Source organism: Delphinus delphis, chromosome 5 (assembly GCF_949987515.2).
Source record: "Delphinus delphis chromosome 5, mDelDel1.2, whole genome shotgun sequence".
Taxonomy (NCBI): domain Eukaryota; kingdom Metazoa; phylum Chordata; class Mammalia; order Artiodactyla; family Delphinidae; genus Delphinus; species Delphinus delphis.
Genome location: NC_082687.1, coordinates 120049788 through 120071943, shown reverse-complemented (window position 1 = coordinate 120071943; position 22156 = coordinate 120049788). Strand labels below are relative to the sequence as shown.

Here is a 22156-nt window from a genome sequence, read left to right as displayed (position 1 = left end):
TATTTTCCATTCTATCTTAATAGAATATTTCAAACTTCCAAATAAAGTGCCATAAGAAATACTATTATAGCCTATGTTCAAATAGATAACACTATACAATAAAAAATTCTTAGTTATCCTGGATGCTAGTAATCTGAATCTGTATTGAGAAATAGGAATAATACTTTTTAAACATGTAATCACCACTCTTCAGAATGCAGGGAGGTAAGAAGCATAATATTAAAGAAACAAACAAAATCCATTGCCTGTTATATCTGTTTAATAGGTTTCTAATTCATTTTTAGATATTCTTGGTCAAAATAAAGAAAAGATTGGCATTTTCTTGTGGGATGACTGAGGAATGAAAAGTATCCACAAAACAGCTTTAAATCCTAAATGTTACAAGACAATGTGAACCATAGACCCTAGTAATTTTAAAGTCAGCAGGCACTAAATATAAGTCCACATTCCCATATCTGCAATTCCAAAATCCACAACATTCTGAAAATCTAAATCTGTTTTTGTGGCATCAAAATCTGATATGAACTTGTAAGAGATTATTTATCCCACTTGGTGTTTTCATTCATGTCTTGCTGTAGAAATATTCAAATATTTCAAGACGTAGTGCTATCTCAGATTCCACTAGGAGTTTACGTAGCTTATACACACACCATATTACCTTTATTTTATTTTTTATTGAAGTATAGTTGATGTACAATATTGTATGTTACAGGAGTACAATATAGTGACTCACAATTTTTAAAGGTTATACTCCATTTATAGTTACTATAAAATATTGGCTATATTCCCTGTGTTGTATAATATATCCTTGTAGCTTATACATAATAGTTTGCACGTCTTAATCATTTATAATGGAATCTAAAAAATACAGCAAACTAGTGAATATAGCAAAAAAAGAAGCAGACTCACAGATATAGAGAACAAACTAGTGGTTATCAGTAGGGAGAGGGAAGGGGAGAGGGGCAATATAGGGCTACGGCATATTACCTTTCTTTTAAAGAAAAAAAATCTGAATTCTCAAATACATCTGGCCCATGGATTTCAGACAAGGGCTGTGAGCCAGGCAACTGAGCATATACAAATATACAGAAGACAGTCTAGAGGAACTTGAACTTTAAAAAACGGGAGAGGGGGGGCTTCCCTTGTGGCGCAGTGGTTGAGAGTCCACCTGCCGGTGCAGGGGACACAGGTTCATGACCTGGTCATGGAAGATCCCACATGCCGTGGAGCGGCTGGGCCTGTGAGCCATGGCCGTTGAGCCTGCGCGTCCGGAGCCTGTGCTCCACAACGGGTGAGGCCACAACAGTGAGAGGCCCGCGTACCGCAAAAAACAAACAAACAACCAAACAAAAAAAAAAAACAGGAGAGGGGCTTGTAGATAATAAGCAAGTACTTATAACAACATGTGAAGCAAAGTAACAAAAACCTTGGTTTTAGACTGACTGAATTTTTGGTGCCTACGGCACATCTAAATGATGATATCTAAAAGGCCATTGGATACAATTCTGAAGCTCAGTAAAGGGTTGATGCTGAAGGCATAACTGATGGGAAGGAGCAGTGTCATCAAATTATGGACCTGGACTAGGAAATGAAACAAGTGAGGGAGTGGACAAAGAGCAAGAAGGGTAGCCAAGAACAGAACATGGGGGGACACCCACATTTATGAAGGACAATGAACTGCATAAGGAGATGGACCAAGAAAAGTCAGAGAACCAAAAGAAAGCAACGTTACACAATTCGAGGACTTCCACCAAGGAGGACAGGATCAGAGAGATTCAGGAAGATACCTGAGTTTCTGTCAAGTATTTTAGAAGGTGAAGGAGAAGGAAAGAACAGATAGGTTCTTCCGAGCTCTTTGTTCAGTGAGCAGCTGCTATATATTTTAATTTCCTTAATCGAAGTGCTAATCCCCACCCAGCTCTCAAATACTTCCAAAGACCTCACAAGAAAACTGTGATTAAAACCCTTTACTATGCATCAAATCAAAATAATCTTTTCAAAAATAAATTCCCAGAAACCTGGGTTCAAGAGTGATTTGCCAATGCATACTAGATACCCATGACACGTTTCTTAGTTAAAAGGTGGTTTCTTTCCTCTTCAATTGGTCTAATTTCCAAATGATCAGAAGTGTTATGTGTGTTTAAGAACAACATTTACCAAGTTCTTACTTGGTCTTTCATATGTACTGCCTCCTTCAATCTCCACAACTCTAGGTCAATATCATTATAATACTCCTATTTCAGAAACATAGGAGACAGTAAAAAAAAAAAAAAAAAAAAATGTGCCCAAGGTCACCTATCAGGTAGTAGTACAACTATTCTGTAGTCTAGAATTTTGAATATTTTCATTATTGCTGTTACTATATTCATCACCATGAAATTATACAATAAAAATAATAAATGAGTTGCATGTAAGGTGTTCTTCAGGCTTCCAAATGAAATAGGTAGATATTGACAAAAATATTTAAACTTACATGAAATACTACCAATAACAAAACTGTTTATTTAAAAAATGAATTCTGCTAAAATCCTTCAAATAAGATAAAAATAAAGCCTGCTTTTCTGAAATTCTATTAATTCATTAATTCAACAAATAAAATTAAGTACTTAACATAAGCAAAATATTATGCTAGGTACTATGACAGATATAAATATATCTATAATATGGTGCCTACATTTTAGCAATTATGCTCTAGTAGAATATAATCACCAAGATGCCTTGGCTACCATTTAAGCAAAATCCACAACATGGAAAGACAAGGAAATATACTCCAGAAATTAAATGTGAATTGGGTATGTAGTTTTCTATTTTATTTTCCCAAATCATTATTATTATTAGAAATTCACCAACTTGTTCATCGGAAACAGAATTTCCATTTAAGTCTGAAGAAGGGCTTGTTCGGTCACAAGGAAGATTATCATCAGAGACATCAGTATTATAGCCGCTGCCAGTTGGAGAATCAGAAGAATTATTGGATGTCAGCACTCCACCCCTTTCCGTGACATTAGCTTTACCCATAGTTCCAAAAGTATTATATAAAACAGCACCAGACTGTCTTCCTCCTATCCAAATGAAAGAATTTATTTATTAAAAACACTGTACTCTATCATATCCATAAAAATAAAAAATAAAAATCGCATGAAGATTTTTTTTCTCACCAAAACTTTGCCCTTATCTATAAAAGTGATATAATATTGCAATATCAGGTAAGGAATTACAGGCATATACACTACTATTATACATAACTAAGCCTAAAAGTCTTATACACAATTCAGCCTTCCTATTTTAGTGTATTAGTCAGTAATGTAAAAGAAAATAAATATAAGTCAGTATCGCGGAATAAAGGATTTACAGTATTTTCATCGTATATGGCAAGGCTCTACTAATCAAAGATCCAGTTTCCAAAGATGCAAACTTCCAAAAGTTAAGAGGCTTTATATTTTATTTGAGAATTTTTTCTGAACTATGCACTGCTTTGCTCAGGCATTTTACATGTCTAGATGCTCTGCTAGTTTTGAATCACACAATAATTTCATTAAGCTCCACTTACGCAATTGGGATGGGGCACCCACTCCTAGTAAATAATCCCAGATGCCACACTTTCTGCTTGACTATGCTGATTCAGGTTATTGAAAGTCATGATTGTTCAAAACTTTTCAGCAGTGTGTGGCCAATTTGTTCCCCACTTAAGCAGAAATTTTTATAAAAAGCTTACCTTTTATGGTTAAATTTTCAAGTCCACATTCAAACATTATCCATCCCCATTTTTCTTGGCTGGGACCTATTCGAGTTACATCTGGAACAGCCTGCTGATCAGTTTCATCCACAAAAGCAAACTCATCCAACTCTTCAAGAGTAAATAAAACTTTGGACTTCTCAAAGGGGATAGCAGTGATGGCACAGGTACCAATATCTATTATCAAAAGAAAACAAAATGACCATTTTTAAAGACAGAGGTTTGTATATTTTTTAAAAACAACAAATAACGTAAGCATGTGGCACAGTGGTTGTCTTAAAAGATATCTTAGTATTCTGTCAAAAAGAAAAATAAACAAATGAACCAACCAATTTCTAAAATAGCACTGCCTAATGTCATACTACTTAAAAAGCGCCAGAATCATGTTGAAGTTAGAGGGAGAAAAGAAGATTCCATAATTAACAGATAAGTGCTCAGAGACAGGATAAATTCATTTCTGAGAGATTATAGGGTACTCTAAAAATCTAAACTTAAAAAGTTCCTGAATAATTCAGTTTCATAGTAAACTATTTTTAAATACTTTCTCATCATTTTACAAAATAAAAAATTATTTTAATTAATTACCTAGCCTTAGGAAAAACATTATTTTCCAGGAAAACTATAGCTTTCACTAAAAGATTGCTTTATGCTAACATATTTTATATAACAATTCATCACAGATATTGCCATAATTCCATCCCTTTCAATATGCAATATGGGAGCCAACATCCTGAGTGCCTGGCAGAGATTTTTAGTTTATCTTACTGTTTTTTCATTTCTTTCTCTGATTACAGCTAATGAATACAGAAAAGCAAAAAGAAGATAAAAAAAACACATGTAAATTTACCACCCAGAGATAACTTGTTTACGTCTGAACTAAGTTTTCTTCTAGCTCTTTAGAGATCATTTTACAAATCCAGCTTTGGTTCCCACCTTTCATGTAGCAGTCAACTATGATAATTTCCTCAGTTCATTAAAAATTCTTCCAAGTTATTAAGAAGCACAGCCATGTCTATTATTCTTATTGCTGCTATATTTTACAGATCTGACTACCTGCTTCTGATACCACTATTAATTCTTTTTAACAAAGCTGTGCCTACAGGACGATTTTAAAAAGAAAGAAAGACTATAAAGATCATACTCTCTGTTCTACAGTGAGCAAACAGATACCATGAAGAAAACAGATGCGAGATAGAAGCAGTTTCTAATTTGGGGCCATACCACCCACCTTCCCACCAAAGTTTACCTTCCATCCTGCGCAGAATGTGAGTAATGAATAGTTAAATACTATGTGTTCAATATATACAGAGATACCTTTCTCTTTCTTATATTGATAAAATACTCAAATTGTAGCAAACTCCAAAGGAAAAAAAATTATGTTTCCTTTTGCAAAATCCTCTTACATTTATACATGTCAAAGAAAAATATGTTGTAGACTCCTACCCGTTGTATCAAGACCCCTCAGTTGCCCATGAACTCGATGAATGTTTAACTTGGCTGCAATCTCTTTGCCTTTTTCCGCTCCAGCGTTTGATCTGAGAGATCCTGATGACTGAGGCTGCATCTTAGTGGCATGAACATACCTATCAAAATTTGATGTTCTACCAGGGTCTGCACTGTTTGAAGTCTCTTCAACCACACCTCTTTATGAAAAAAGAAAGAGTATGGTGGTTAACATTTAAATAATACATAGTTCAGTAAAAACATTTAACTAGTATTTTTTTCTAAATCCACTATTTTAATTAAATATTAATAACAAATTCTTCAGTGTTTACTAAAAGATAGTATGAATAAAAACAGTACAAACTTTTTAAAACCTACTTTGCTAATCTTAAAGTGAGATTTGAAATTCCAATATCAGTTCTGAGTTTTAACATTAGAATTTTCCGAAATGTATTAAAAGGATGGTTAAAGCTTGCTTTTACATCCAGCAAGATAGTCATGGCTCAAATTAATAAACTCTTTCTTACCTGTTCATACGAACTTGTGTAGCAATTCTGTCAAAACACAGTGCTACTAAGGAAACATGAGTCACACTTCTACTAGGAGCTGTACTCGGAGATTCTTCCACTGAGGCTTGTAACAAACATAAGTTCACCTAACACACAAAATGTCACATATTTCAGAGTTGAAAAGTAAAAAGTTATCACTTAAACATAAGATATATAGGAAAATGAAAAACTACCATTAGGAATGGCATATCTATGTGTATGAGAGTAATGAAGGAGAAGCTTACAAACTCTCATAAAATAATAATTAAATTCTTACTGGATCAATGTGAATTATTTTAGTAAATATTACCCAACATTCTGCTTAAGTAAACTATTTACATTACATTAAATGTTACATTAGATCATCAAGGAAATAAAATATATATTTTTGATATTACAATCTATTCTACCACCATTCAGTTTAGTAAATACAAAGGATAAAAACGACCAAAATATTCTCTTTCAGGAAAACTTGTTTAAATATTAAATTTTTACCTTTGGTATGCTAACATTAGCCTGAAGACCTTTAATTGTTACATTATCTTGCTTCATTGTAAGATTTGTCTGTGCTTGTCCTTGGTTAGTCATTCCTATGGTAGAATGTTCAGTTTTTGTTCCTCTAACATCCTGTTTGGAAGATAGCTAAAAAGATTGAAAGCGGAATTATTATTTCACAGACCTTTCGTAATTTCCATATCATCTACAACAGCAACTTGTTATTCACTGTGCTCCTTTATACCCATCTAGGTACCAGCTGCCATCTGGTTTAGCATTCCCAGGCTTGAAGTCCAAACCTTAGAAAAGCTAGAAAATAGACTGGCAGCCCCAGTGTTGAGAGAAGTGATACATAATAAAGCAAAATCAGCCTACATAAAAACATGTACTTGAGAACATATTTGGTTTCTGATAATTAGCTCCTTGTTGGCTGGGAATATTTTCAAATTTCTTTTTTGATTTGTACTCCTCTAGCCAAACTACCTATCACATGAAATGCCAATATATCTTGAATAACTGGATCACTAAAAACAATCAGCTTTACTTTCACCTTGCCTCTGGTCCATAGTCCAAATGCGACTCAGATACATCTGAAAGTCAAGTGGACAATCACTAGATGAGGATTAATCACCAGGATATGACTGCTAAGAAACTGGCTTTGTGACTAGGACCACAGTGTTAAGTAAAATATCGCACACCAGAAGACAGTGAGTGACTTGATTCACCGAGGTGAACAAAAATAACCTCAAAACTATTAAAATACAAGTTATCTAATCACAGAAGAAAGCCAAAATAATATGCAGATTTGCTTTCTTAGTAAATGAATGTACCACTCCTAAACAATACTCATTCACTCAGGACCAAAGCTCTTTAGGAAAGGCTTAGAATTAAACTACTTCCAAAATAAAAGAAAAAATAATGCTACATTTTAATAAATATTTTACTCCTCTTATGCTGTCTCTTATGGAGCCAATGACATATAAAGCTTATTTAGAAATGTTCACGTATTCCAATTTAAATGACTAATAAAATTTTAGTACATTCAAATTTTTTTCAAGGTTGGATATTATGCACCTGTGAAGAATACTCAATTTGCCACACTCACTGAACAAAAGGTTCTTACATTTTCTGAGAAGGTAGTCTTGCTATTTTGGACAGCTTCCCGGAGGACTTTGACATGTAGATCATCCACAATTGCAGCTGGATGTCTAGTACTAGCACAATGAACCATGGCTTCAATATACCTGAGGGAAGAAAGACAGCATATGAAACATTTTAATATCACTTATGATCTAGTTTATCTAATCTGTCCCATTATGTTCCATTCTAGATTTTATTCATCTTAGTTTTGTCTCCCTAGATAGACTATATCTCCTTGCAGGACAGACAATATATTATTTCCTCTTTATACCTTCATTAACCAGACAGTAGTAAGAATATCAAACTTAATAATTAGTGCCTGGGTATTTGATAAATTTTATGCTTATCAGCCCAAAAGCAAAAAGTAGAAAATACAATGTAATATAACTATTATAATATTGCAATATATAATTATTTAGGCTGAAAAAGTAACAAATGATAACTGAAACACAGTCCTTTTAAAATATATTTTCATTTCTATTCAATCAAAATAGCCATCATCATTCTTTTTCATGAAAATACTATATCACATACACTTATTATTTTATAAAATAGTAGTTGTAGTTTTAGACAAAATTAATACCTGTCTAAAGCTTCAGCCACTAGGGGAGTCAGAACAATATCAACGGTTCCTTTTACTTCAACTATGGCTGTTGTTCTGGTCTGAGAGACTGGTTGATCCAAAGTCCACTCTTCCGTTAATGTTTCATCATCTGTGTTATCAACAGCTTTCTTTTCCAGAGGAGTATATGGTGTACTATACAATTTAACAAGCGAAGTATATATTAAAAAGACCAGTATATATATGAAAAAAATAGAAGTTGGAGCTTCCTTAAGATGAGTGACCCTTAACCTTATACTTATTTCAACTAAAAATTTCATGAAATTGGACTAGATATTATATGTCCCAAATACTCTTCAAGGACAAGACAAATGAGGCAGTAAAATGCAAATTGTTCAAAGATGGTTAATATTTCAAATGATAAAAAAAAATTTTGATATATTTACTTGGCAGGGCTCTACCAAAATATGAAAATTATAATACTGAACTCTTGTTAGTTCCCAATTTTAATATGCCAAGTTATGGTTTGCATAGTATGTCTAAAAGAAATGTTACTGACTATTATACATGTAGGCAAAGCCATGAAAGACAACAGAGTTGAATTATTTGGGTCAATTTATTCAAAAAATAAAGACAACAGTCAAGTAAAGAGTGGTTATTCCTCAGAACGAACTCTCTGTATCTCATAATCAAGAAAGACTGACTTTAAACTTCAAAAGTATATAATTTTTACTTACTTTGAAGTTGATCCTGAAAGCTGCATTCCTCTGTCTAGTAAAGAGTTAGCTGTGAGCCCTTGTTTGATAACCTAGAATAATATAAAACATTACTTATAGACTAGAATTTTAATATTAATTATTCTGTAATTTTATGCTATAAACTGATACTTGGGAATATCCAAATTACCTTGTTAATGTGATTTTGATATGTATGATATAAATATTTAACAAATTGAAAAAATCACAGGAAATATTCAACTGGCAATTTCATTTTCTAATTATTCAGAAAAATGACAGAGTAGGGCTGTAAGGATTTAGCGAGAGTAGACTATACAACTAAAGCTTAAAAGCAAGTGCTTCAAATGTTTTTCCTCCATAGTTCCTCTTTAAATTGTGCTTTTCTTAGAAAAAGCTAATTTTAGAGTCTTGTAGCACAATCAACTTTTAAGTGGCAAAGAATCCCAGAGTAACATTAAATTATAGGAAAAGCTAGATTGTATTTTATATCCATAAAAGATAACAAATAAATAATGCACTTGAATAACCAAACTAAACCCCTTTAAATGCTAGCCTGTTATTTAGATTTAATGAAGAAAAATAATTTCTTATGTTCTATTTTTGAAGTTGTTTAAAGATATGAATTCCTTGACTTATTTTCTCCAGAGATTTGACTGCCTAATCAAACTAGATTTATTGAAAATACTACAATAATTCTAACCTCTCACAGCAATTCTAACCTCTATTTTTCAGAGCAAGTGCAATTCAGTTTTATACTGGAACATTCATTTACCAACATATTTTCACATGGAATAAAGAGAACATTTTAAAATGTTGGCATGGGTAACTTATCTTAGGCAAGATAAGAAATGGGCACAACCTTAAAATCAAAATTTTGTGACTCTCTGTTTCTTCTTCCTTCAATACATATTACTCAACTGCATTTATGTCTAAGGATATTTCACTCCACTTATCACATTTCCATCACTAGGTCCAAGCCCATCATCTCTTGCACAGGCTGCTGCGACAGCCTCCTAGGTGATCACCCCAATTCCTCCTTGCGTAATGACAATTCTGTTCCACTTGGTAGCCAAAGTACATGAGATCACATCACATTTCCTTACTCATGAATTTCCCAATGAAATTAAAATTCTAACTACTGATACCCTGGTCTACAGGTCCTTAATGGCCTCGCCTTTGTTCAGGTCTCTAACCTCACCATGTGCAAAGCTCTCTGCTAACTCACTATGTCTCATGCACAGACTTCTTTCCCACTTTAGAACTTCAGCAAGGCCGATGCCTGTGCCCTGAATATAGTATATAGTGTCCCTAAGTCTTCCCTTCCTCAATTCCTCCTCATCCTTTAAGTTTCAGTTTAAATATTACCTCCTGTGATTGACCTTTCATGTCAATACAAGCTAGGCAGCCCCACTCCCCATTATTCTCTATCCCAGCATCCTTTATCTTCATAACACTTCTGAATTCATAATCATATACTGTACTTATCCATTTATCTATTTACTGCCCATCTCTCACCCTAAACTATATGCCCCATGTCTGTTTCCCTCACCACTGAACATCAAATGACTGACACACAGTAGTATATAATAAATATCTGAATATAATATGAGAATATTAACATTTAGACACTTCAAACAAGTATATATATACATGTTAGTATATACCACATGAGATTTTTGAATTGTTAATCAGTTCCATAAGATTTTATATGCTCAATTTTGGTCTTTAAAATCATAAAAAGTTCTCTTACAAATTTATAATTTTATAAAAATGTCTTCATATTGGATATTATCACTAAATTTATTTTGACCTATTTTTAGCTTTCCTAAAAAAAACAAAAAAGCTATTTACAGAATACATTACAGAAATGGACAATAATTAATTAATACTAAATTATAATATCTCAAATACCAAGTGTACAGAACTAGATTTGCATAGAAGCAGTTAAGGATTAATATAATAGAACACCAACAATTAAAAACTATTTTAAAATTTTACTTTTAAGACACAGAAAATATGAATTCACAGAGACATGATCCTAATCTTAGAATATAATGTTGATACAGACTATACGTTAATTGTTAATACTCTGACGATCAAATCTGAAACTATTCCTTAATTTTATATGCTTAAATTTATAATACTCATCAATAAACCTGAGGCCTACTGTCGTACATGAAGCCATGACTTCAGGAATTTTATCTTTCAGAAAAGTAGCGAAATGACTGAGAGAGTAATTTTTTCAATATCTTAAAAATCAATTTTCCTACATAAATTTATCAGTGGAAATTAATGATTTGGCTTCTACCTTAAAAGTTGGAACAGAAAGCTGTTCAAATGATGATGAGCTTTCTTCACTGGTTGGTGTATCCAGATCGAGGGGGCGATGCAATGAGGACTTAGAGGTTCTCTTGTTGGTTGGATGCTTCACTGACCAATTAATTACTTGGAATTGTGTAAGGTAAGTCTGATAGCAATTCATCACAGGTTGCTGAGAAGTAATCTGTTCGCTCTCTACTGTCTTCTCACTTTCTACAACATACAGATGCTCTACAACATCATCCTCTCCACCTAATGCAGAAACAAAGGAAGCCTGGGAAGGATGAGTTTTGAATGGCAGAGTCCGAGGATCCTGAATGCTTTCTCCATGGCCAGTAAGTGGTCCTTCTACACTGTGATATATGGAACCCCTACTGTAGTCAATCTGCTGGGCTTGCTTTTTCTTCTTTTTTCTACCTGGATAAGTTCCAGGGCCTTCGTCACTGCTAATGGGCTCAAATTCTTCAGCTGCAGAAAAGTAAGCTTCACTGTCAGCCATTGACATGCTGGAATCCATTGATCGATATTGATGAAATGAATTAGAGTCTGCTGATGGTGTATATGGAAATGAACCAAAACTTCTTCTCTGCTTTGGTGAGTCTAGTACATTTTCATCACTTCTGGAGACATCACTACTAAACTGGACTCCAACCGTAACAGGCTGCTTGTCCCCATAAAAAGCAGCAGTAAGGCTCTTGGTACTTCCAAGTCGGGTGGAACATACAGAGGCTTGTCGTTTCAAGGGAGATCTCAGGGGAGACTGACCTACTGACTTATCCTGAGTATTAGGAGACACAGGGCTATTTCCTGAAATTTCTGTAGGAATGCTAAAACAGAAAAAAAAACTATTAACATTTACTGCACACCATATAATTTATGTATAAATAGAAGTACTTATAAAATCCTTTCTGTATATATTAATCATTTATTTTACAAATAAAGGAAGTTGTAAACTTTTACAATAAAATATCCATACAAAGTAGCAAAACAGTACAATATATGTTCCTACCCCACAGAGTTCCAAAAAAATTGAGGCAACTTAAAACACAATAAAAATTTAAAGAAACCCAGAGTATAACCCAGAGTATAACTGTCTGTCCATAATCCATGAACACTAATGCACTTATAAGTTTTTTTTCCCACATCCTTTAAAAGTTTATATAACAAAATATACCAGGGGCCTTTGATTAAATGAGAGGAAATGAGAGAGGGAGAAGTCACAGATAACCCCAATATTTCTGACTTCAGCAACTGATATTTACCGTTTACTGAGGCACAACCATTTACTGAGGCACAACAAGTTGAACACGATAGGCACAAGATCATTTTTTAATATGTTGAGTTTGAGCCCTCCATGAAACATCAAGAAGGCAGCTAGGTTCATAGGGACAAAGGTTTTGGATGGAGTTTTTAACATTTATAAGATGTTAGCTACAGATCATAATTGAAGCCGAACAGTTACTAAGACTGCCTAGGGAAACAGTATAGAGTCAGTGGAGAAAAGGGTACATAACAGTCTTAAGGGATAATGACATTTAACAAATGGCAGGCTGTAAGAGGAAGAGAAAGAAGGAGAGGGAAAAAAAATGGAGGACTTGGAAATAGAGACGGAGAAGGAAAAGCCAAGGAGATGGGAGGAAAATCTGAAATGTGCTATCAAGTCGAGAGGAAAGTGTATTTCAAGAACAAAGTAATCAACTAGGGGCCAAAAGAAGGACAAAAAAATATTCAACACACTGGAAGGATAATATCCAAATGTTAACAATGGTTCACTCTCAGTGGTGGGATGACAAGAAATATTCATTTTTCTTATACTTTTCTGTATTTTCCTAACATCTGGAATGAATATATATGTATTACTTTTGTAATCAGAAAAACAACAGCAAATGGACATTTAAAAATAAGTTCAGGAGGAGAAAAAATTCTCTACAACAGGTGAGTTGAGAGAGAAGTTTTTCTTGCCACAGTTTTAAGCACTTGTAATCCTACGATCAGGTTTCTAAATCTAATTGAATACTGACCTCACTTGGCCATCATCTCTTTTCGTACCATGCAAGAATTCTTTTTGAACCAAATGATTATCGGCAACAGAAGAGGGACTTTCCTTTTCACCAGCCAATAGAGGCTGTGCAGCACTAGAACTACTATTCTCTTCTGAAGAAGAGGATGAGCTATGAGATCGCAATGGTACTTGAAGACTAAGGTGCTGAGTTTTTCTCTCTACTTCTATTCCCACTGATTTGTTTTCCCATTCTTTCCTCTTCATGCCATTCACATTACCTAAACAAAAAAGTGAGTTACATAAACATAATAATTTCAAAAGCAATCTATGAAAAATATAATAACTTAATCCAATTCCCTGTTTTTAAGTATATAATCATTTTTAAAAAGCACAAATAACTAATTTCACATAGGAATATGCTAAACACTACAGAAAGATATCAACATAAGTATGAATCCAGAGTCCATACACAGTGAATTTTCTTTTTTTAAGCTATTTATATGAAAATTTTCCAACTTAGAAAACTTTCAAGAGTGATAACCAAGCCATCAAAGATACTTTACTCGAAATTACCTATCTTAAACACTTTGCCCCCATTTGCTCTATTTTTATAAAGACATAATATTTTTGGAACCATCTGAGAGTAATTTGCAGATGTAGTAGGCTTTTACCCTAAATACTTAAAGGTTTATTTCCTAAGAATAATAAAAAAACACAGTATAATTATCAACTTGGTATATTTGGGGTTTATACCATACTGTTATCTAGTCTACCACATGCTTTACAAGTTTCTCAAATGACCCAATAATGTCCTTTAAAGCACTTCTGCCCTCTCCAGTATAGGATCCAATCTAGGTCTGTATATTATTACATTCAGTTGTCATGTTTTCTTTAATCTGGAACATTTTCTCAGCCTTTTATAAGAGCCCCGTGATGTGTTATGTAAATTGGGGGTGGAGAGGGATAAAAGGAGAATTCTATAGCTGCTTAGATCCAAAAAATAACTACTGCCCTACTTCCCCTCTTCTCCAGCCATCCTTGTGCTACTCAAGAAAGAAGAACATACTAGTAGGAGAAAACATCTCTCCAAGCAGAAGGCACTTCTACACGGAACTTAAGTAGTAAGAAGACTTAAGAACTTACAGTATAAGTAATGTTATTTGCTTCTACCACCACAAATGTAAAAATCCAACAAAAGTCAAAAGAAAAATGGGTTTGAGTCATTTCTAAGTGATAGGAAACTAATGTTCACTGACCTTCCAAGGAAATTCTTTAGTTCCATTGATATGCCTTCCTTGATTCTATCCTGACACTGTACATCTATATGTGGCTCCTGGAATACACAGGGACTAATTCCAATCTTCCCTGCACAAGAAACTTATGGCAATTTACCAATTACAGCTCATTCCTGAGAAAATCACTAGGAGACACAGACACTCCCTATTACACGGTATAAGAACTAAAATGAGGTTTCTTTTGTTTACTGTTAGAGAAATTGCTATTTTCTCCCTTTTATACCATATGTAAATTCCCTGTAGATTTTCTTCCTTGAGTTTGCGATAGTTAAATTTTGATCTGCAGATCAGAAAATCAAACAACGTCTTTATAAATAGTGCCAGCTCTAGTAGGGTGGAAAGAACTAAAGTGGTTTCGATGACTGTAATTCTAGTTTATGCTCAGCCATATACATGACTTTTTGACTTCATGCAACTCAGCCTCAGTGATGACTTCAGTTACTTCACCATGTACAGGGAAAATAAAGAACTCACATGGTAGTTTGTGGATGAAATAAGAAATGCCTGTGAACACCTTTAAAAACAAACATTATTCAAAAGTAAGAAAGTAATATAAGAAGACAGCTAAGTAAATTTTATTTCGTATGTTTCTTGACCTTTAAATGTCAAGAAGTTTTGGTGTTTGCTGACTTTATAAGATAATCTGCTCTTATTCTAGTAAAACTGCTGAAGTCAAGTAATCTTAAAATAACATGTACAACTTTATTAATATTCAGTGAAATATCATTTAAACAAGAATTTGGCATATGTAGTAGTCTAGCTCTTTCCTCTAAGAGCTCCTTACACATGAAAATCAATCCAATAAATTCTTAAAGTTAAAACTACTTCTTTTCTATCTTTGTCTACTGACAAAAGGCAGAGCTAAGTTAATGTTTCTGAATGGATCAAGGAAAAATAGCTAAATACTGGTGAGATATCAAGACTTTTCTACATTTCACTTCTTGACAGCATGGCAACTTAAGCAGTAAGTATTGCGCTTAATTGTAGGAATACACAACTAAGAAACACAAAGGAAAATGCATTTCTGAAGTCTTTGGAGAAAAGATGCTAGATAAATATAAATCCAGTATGCCTAAAGCCACCATTCACTGTTCATATCAAACTCATGTATTTGCAAAGCTATCCTACAGGCTCTAAGACCAAATTTCTCTTCTTGACATGTACAGTTTTAGTAAGAAGAATATTTTGCAAAAGTAGTGAATAAAATGAGGGCCAATAGTATAAATATTTCTATGGATAAGTTTTTCCTATAAAGGTAAGCTGGTAAAACAATCATTACCTCAAAGCATAGCTATTCCTAAGTATATTTCTGGAATCTGGATTCTAGGGAAATAATGATATATAAGGAAATATTTAGAATAAGTTGGGCTAGGAAAAAATCACCCATGTTAACCGCAGAAGATCTGAATAGTAGATCTACTTTTGCCTTGTGCAACTCTGAAAAACTCACTAGTCTTATCTGGTTAGAGTTAATCACCTGCAAAGACTGCTCAAAAAACTAAGTTGAACAAAGTAACACTGAACTTCTCTCAGAATGGCATAGGGATGAAGATAATAAAAGATTAACACAAGTGACAACACATTACCATCTACAATTTTGGGAACTTCTTTAGTAATGATCCATTCTCCAGGCTGTAGCAGAGACTGTCCATAATACATATCAGACTCTGCACTTGTGCTTGAAAATGCAGAGCTACTGGAAGGTGTCAACTCTTCAAGTCTGAAGAAATCTAGGCCAGTTACTGTGCCGCCGAAGAATCTGCAGCCACCAAGACAACCACACTTGTTCCTACACCTCTTATTCTTCAGGGTATCATCTGGCCACAAAAACCACAACCTAAACAAAACCCAAAATGAAACAAACAAAAGAACAACAACATAACAAAAAATCATTAAGAAATCAGAAACTTTTGAGCAGATAATCAATTAAATATAACTTAATATTTTTAAAGAAGTTTGTTTTTACAATGGACTATCTTTTTAATTATTTTGCCTTTCTTAAAAAAATAAAGTCTCACCATGGTGAGATGAAAATAGGTAGGAATAATAATGAGAAATAGAGCATATGTTAAAAAAAAACACAAAGAGCTAAAAAAGAAGCATATATATAAAAATTAGACATTTAAATCCAGTTTAAAGATAGCAGTAAACATTCTCAAAAGAACTAAAAATTTAAACATTAATCTAAAAAATAGCCAAGGGACTTCCCTCATGGTGCAGTGGTTAAGAATCTGCCTGCCAGTGCAGGGGACACGGGTTCGAGCCCTGGTCCAGGAAGATCCCACATGCTGCGGAGTAACTAAGCCCTTGCACCACAACTACTGAGCCCGTGTGCCGCAACTACTGAAGCCCGCGCACCTAGAGCCCGTGATCCACAACAAGAGAAGCCACTGCAATGAGAAGCCCGCGCACTGCAACGAAGAAAAGCAGCAACGAAGACCCAACACAGCCAAAAATAAATAAAATTTTAAAAAATGAATAAAAATTTAAAAAATAGACAAAACTATTAGTATAGATTATGCTTAATAGATTATTATCTTTAGCATTTCAAAGCCTATTTCTAGTACACCAAAATGTTATAAATATGGGGCAAGTAAAAAATTATTTCTCAATAAAATCAAAATAATGCACCATTCTATATTTTAGGAAAAAAAATTGTAATGATTTTGTAATAAGGACTCTGAATAAAGTATTGAGAATTAAGACAATAAGATGTCTGTAAAATTCTGTAAAATGTCTGTAAAATTCTTCAAGCTCTGTGAGTGACCCCCACAGAAAACTGTCAGCATTTATTAACTCCCCTTTCTTAAAAAATATTATATAAGTCTGGGAAATATATCTTTATTCCTTTTTTTTTTTTTTTACTTTAATAAAACCTCATATTAACAGTCCATTTTTCTAAGCATTTCCACATGCATTATCTCACTGGATCCTCAGGGCTCTCATAGGAAGACAGAATAGGTATTGCATTTTCACTTTACATTCATTCATTTATATTTCCTGAACATATCTACTGTGTGCCTTGTATTGTGCTAGGCAAAACTGACATAACCTTATCCGTGTGAAGTTTACAGTACAGAGGCAAAGACAGGCCACAAATAAGAATATCTAATCATAAATTACAGTAAATGCCCTGAGGAAAAGAACAGGGTGTTGTGACAAAGAAAATGTACGTAACCTTTCAAAAAATAATATTTGAGATATGAAAAATAAGATGGAATAAATATATCAAGCTAGAAGTGAAGAAATTAATATATCAAATTAGAAGAGGAACATCCGTCTAGAGAAGACAGAAGGAAAAATATGTATAACATATGTAAAGCACCTGATGCAAAATCTGGAATATAGAAGTTGTACAACAAATGTAAGCTCCCCTTCCCTGTCTTTATATAAACCAATGTGCTAGTTCTCAAACTTCAGCTTGCATTAGAATCACCGGGAGGGCTTATTAAAATATGGAGAGCTAGGCTCCACCTCCAGAGTTACTGATTGAGGTCTGGGAAGGCCTGATTACTAACAAGTTCCAAGGAGGCCTTGGTGCAGGTGGTTTAGGAACTATACTTTTCAGAAATACTAATCCAATGAAACTAATGGTCTGGGAGTCCAGTAACTTTTCCAGTTTTATCAGAAATGAATACACCTACTCCCCAAAACTCCTGGGAGTCAAATATGCACTAAGGCAGCCAAAGCAGAAGATCAATGAGCTACCATGTAGGGAGAAGCAATACACCACGGGCCCTAAACAGCCCTACCTGTTCTTGCTGGATATGCCAAGAATGCAAGGCTCTGACCAGGCCATTTCTCAGGATTGTGCTGATAGTAAGCAACCTTAAGGGATGAGGTAATGTCTCACCCTGGAAAAGAGCAGGCTTGCTTCCACTTATTATAAAAGTAGAATTTTTATTCTTAGGTAGAATCCCTAAGCTCAGTGTGCCTCTTCTGTAATGTATCCCACTATGTGTAAACATCCATCATGGGTCTTTTCTGACACTCCCATGGGACTCAGGGATAGGGGTACCAGGTTTAGCAAATACAAATAAAAATAAGTTTGTCCTATGCAATATGTGGGGTGTACTTATACTAAAAAGTTATTTGTTGTTTATCTGAAACAATTGTAACTGTGCATTCTGTATTTTATCTGGCAATCCTACTTGGAGGGCACAGGGAACCAATGCAAACATTTTTGACTCTGGCTAGCGCTTTTGCTGTGAGTAATAAAGTCTTCTGTCTCTTACCAGGTTTCTTATATCTTCTGGCAGCACTCAGGAAACTGTGGCAGGATAATTTGTCAGCTTGTAAGTAGGATAAAATCTCAAACTCTTCACAATTCTGAACAAACCACAGCACTGAAACTAACCTAAATGAGGCCCTAAATCACATGAAGCCACCTCCTTAGCTTCACTAATACTTTGTACTACCACCTGACCTATCAGAACAGGCACTGGGTTCATACTTACTGGCTTCCTGAGCAATAATTAACAAAGAAACCAAAGTTTCTTTAAACAATATTCTCCACACATGAGTTTTCGTACTTAGATTTACAAGATATCAACATCTTAAATAAACCTAAAAGATTAATGTAATCCCAATAAAAACCTCAAAGGGATTTCTTTTAACTAGAAAAACAGTTCTTTGGGAAAAGTTAATAGATGAAAATATTTAAACATTTTGTGAAATGAGTATGTGTTAGGTATTAATTTTTCCTCTATATTTGAATAGATATTTGCAGAAAAATCTATTTACATCCTTGGCTGTATTAATGCACACACGCCATTAAAAATCCAGATGGTTTAGAGTTTTTCCTCTATATCTGAATAGATATTTGCAGAAAAATCTATTTACATCCTTGGCTGTATTAACGCACACACGCCATTAAAAATCCAGATGGTTTAGAGTTTTTCCTCTATATCTGAATAGATATTTGCAGAAAGATCTATTTACATTCTTGACTGTATTAATACACACACACCATAAAAAGTCCAGATGGTGTGTATTAATGCACATACACCATAAAAAAATCAAGATGGTTAGGAACAGAAAAAAATAAGAAAGTACAGGGGTCACGCGATTACTAGCAAAAAGAGTGTTCTCAAATTAGTACAAGAAATTACAAAAGGGAAAGGTTAACATATTTGACTACATAAGAATTAAAATCTGTTTAACATAAGAATAAAAAAATAAAAGCAACAAACTGTAAAATATTAGCACCAGGGATCAGAAAAGGGCGATAATCTATAAAGAGCTCTTAAAAATTGGTAAGAAATATACCAAGATCCCAATAAATGAATGTATGTAGAATACTAGCAGGCAATTCACAAATGAGGAAATAAAAATAGCCAATAAATATTTGAAAAAAAGTATTAAACTCAAAATAAATGCAAAATAAAGCAAAGAGATACCAACCTTCGGTTATTATAAAACACTCAAAGGGTAGCAAAGGTGCAGTAAGACAGAGACTCTCCTAAAAAGCCACTGGGAATATAAAATGAAATAATCTTTCTAGGAAGTAGTTTGGGAATGCATATAAAAAGCTCAGTTTTTAACACAGTCATACAACCTTTTAAGGAAGGTATTTAAAGGAAATACCCAGAAATCCTGGGAAAAGCTTTGATGTATAATGAAAGATTTAGAAACAATCTACGTATTTAATGTAAGGGCAATGGCTAAGTAAAGCACAATATACCTTTTTGATGGGTGCATTATCATTTGTTTAAAAGGAGCTTTATCAGTCCACAGCTTGCAGACGCCAGCCTCCTGACCCAGCAAAAACAAGCTGCCCAAGGGCTGCAGCCAACGAAGAACCCACAGCCTCCCCAGTCTCCTCCCTTCTCTCCTCTGTTCTCTCCTCTCCTCTGTTCTCCAGACTTGCCTACGGTTTGCCACAGTTTGCTTGTCTTGAACTGCAATTCTTTGCTATTCCCAAAAAAACTCATTTTGCTGGTAAAAACAAACCAAAAAACGGGCTCTTTTGGTTTTTTTAAGGGCAACATTACATACATGCAGGATTTTTAAATGTAAATACAGGATGATTTCAAGTATAAGAAAAATACACTAAAAATACTGGAAAGAAATGTAACAAATTCAGTGTAATAGGGCTATAATTATTTTCCTTTATTTCTTAATAGTTTTCTCTATTTTTAAAATAAGCTTTATAAACTTTAGAAGGGAAGAGATGGGGATGGAAAAAGTCATACTATCATTTTAAACAGATGTAATTCAGTAAGAAGCTTTGGCAACTTTTTAAAAAGCAGATATAAGCATTTCTTAAGGTTTAGGTACTCTTCCCTGCAGTTGTGAAGGCCTACAAAAGAAGTTTTGTAGAATAAATGGTGATTAGTAATGGTGTTTTCTAGGAATGACATATTGGAAGTGCAGGGCTGTGGTGAGAGAGATGGGAGTGTAGTGCTTTACAAAATGTTATTTTGGGGCCAGTAATTTATATTTGTTTCACTGTTGACATACACAGCATGGGCTTAGAAACATATCAAAAAATAATGTTTTTTTCCAGCAACCACACCATCATCAGATGATGTATACAATGTGATTACTTAAATATAAAATCTTTATTTATTCTTTGAGGTATACCCAGCACAATCACATTCAGTCTTTATTTTAGACATTCTTATTCCATTCTTAACGGTAGAATTTCCTCTATAATTATCTAGTAATTTTCATCTGAACTTGAGACTATTACCATTCCTAAATTTCACTTACCTCTTAGTTCTGGTATCATGAGTTTCTAAGAAATGTCTTTGCGCCTCATGTTTAGAATGATGATCAGCAGCTAATGCAATATCAACAGTAATAAGTCCTAAGTTGGCTGACCCAGCTTCAAGCCAGTAGGCCCTCCGTAGTACTGCAGGCTGAAGCCCAACTCTGGAATTATTCAATTGTTCAATGTACTGTCTCACTTGAAAATCCTGAATTGCAGCACTTATTCCTTCCCCAACCGACTGATTGTGGAGATTACAGTTTGCAACCCGAATTGCACCCATCTAAAGTTGAATGAAGAAAATGAAACAAAACTGTAGTTTTGTACTTTTAAGCAACTTGCAGTAAACTATAGAATAAGTAATTATTTCAAATTGCATGAAATATAGAGGAAGAAAAGAAAGGGAAAGGAAAAAAGAGAAAGGGGAAATAGAAAAGATAAATGCAACAGAATAAAAATAAACATTCAATTTAAAAAAGAGGATAAAAGGAAAAGAACTTAATTCCAAAGGAAAATGAGAGATGGAGGAAAGAAAAGTTAGAAGAGTAGTAAGTAATGAAATCACAGAATCTTAACAAGGCTTGATTTTAAACAGTAACCAGTAAGCAGCAGTGGCAAACAAATGTTTCCAGGAGCCAGACAGGAAATATAAATGAATAAAACCTAAAGGAATTCAAAATTAAATCTTTTAAAAACATTACTAATTTATGTTCCTGCCATATAAGCACGCTACCAGTTTATATCCCTGCCATAAAGCAAGGTTATAATAATTCAATTAGAGTAAAAAAGTAGTGAAAGTGTGCCTTTAAAAATTAAGACTGGAAGAGAACACAGATGGTATAAAATAGAAAGCTATCTCCTAGAATTCTGTACTGTTCTGCGAGATGGCAAACTATAAGTATGTGTTTTATTTCAAGAAATGGAGGTTTGGTTTGGCAAAAAGGAAAAAGAATTACACTGGCCAAGAAATAGACAAATGTGTACCTTTATATTTGTAGCACAGCCATGCTCCACAATATAAATATCAGCTCCATCTACTGCTAAACGAGTCATAGTATATTTCAAATCATCTGAAGTTGGACAAGGCCCAGGAATACAACTCAACTAAAATGAAATGGATTGAACATTTAATTCTTCACCATCAATTCATTATTTTGATACATAAAT

The 22156-nt window shown here is 33.9% G+C and overlaps 1 protein-coding gene across 1 annotated transcript in view; it reads right to left on the bottom strand.

Moving 5' to 3' along the window:
• Window positions 1-22156, bottom strand: part of BLTP1 (bridge-like lipid transfer protein family member 1) — a 204572-nt gene that overhangs the window by 91834 nt on the left and 90582 nt on the right. Inside the window, exons 25-37 of the mRNA XM_060013201.1 lie at window positions 21974-22093; window positions 20992-21272; window positions 15864-16114; window positions 13002-13260; window positions 10970-11807; window positions 8662-8732; window positions 7946-8119; window positions 7346-7466; window positions 6223-6369; window positions 5707-5834; window positions 5180-5379; window positions 3716-3913; window positions 2851-3062 (exon numbers count right to left, since the gene is read on the bottom strand). Of these exons, the coding sequence (XP_059869184.1) occupies window positions 2851-3062; window positions 3716-3913; window positions 5180-5379; window positions 5707-5834; window positions 6223-6369; window positions 7346-7466; window positions 7946-8119; window positions 8662-8732; window positions 10970-11807; window positions 13002-13260; window positions 15864-16114; window positions 20992-21272; window positions 21974-22093 (3000 nt within the window). The remainder of the gene's footprint in view (window positions 1-2850; window positions 3063-3715; window positions 3914-5179; window positions 5380-5706; window positions 5835-6222; window positions 6370-7345; window positions 7467-7945; window positions 8120-8661; window positions 8733-10969; window positions 11808-13001; window positions 13261-15863; window positions 16115-20991; window positions 21273-21973; window positions 22094-22156) is intronic.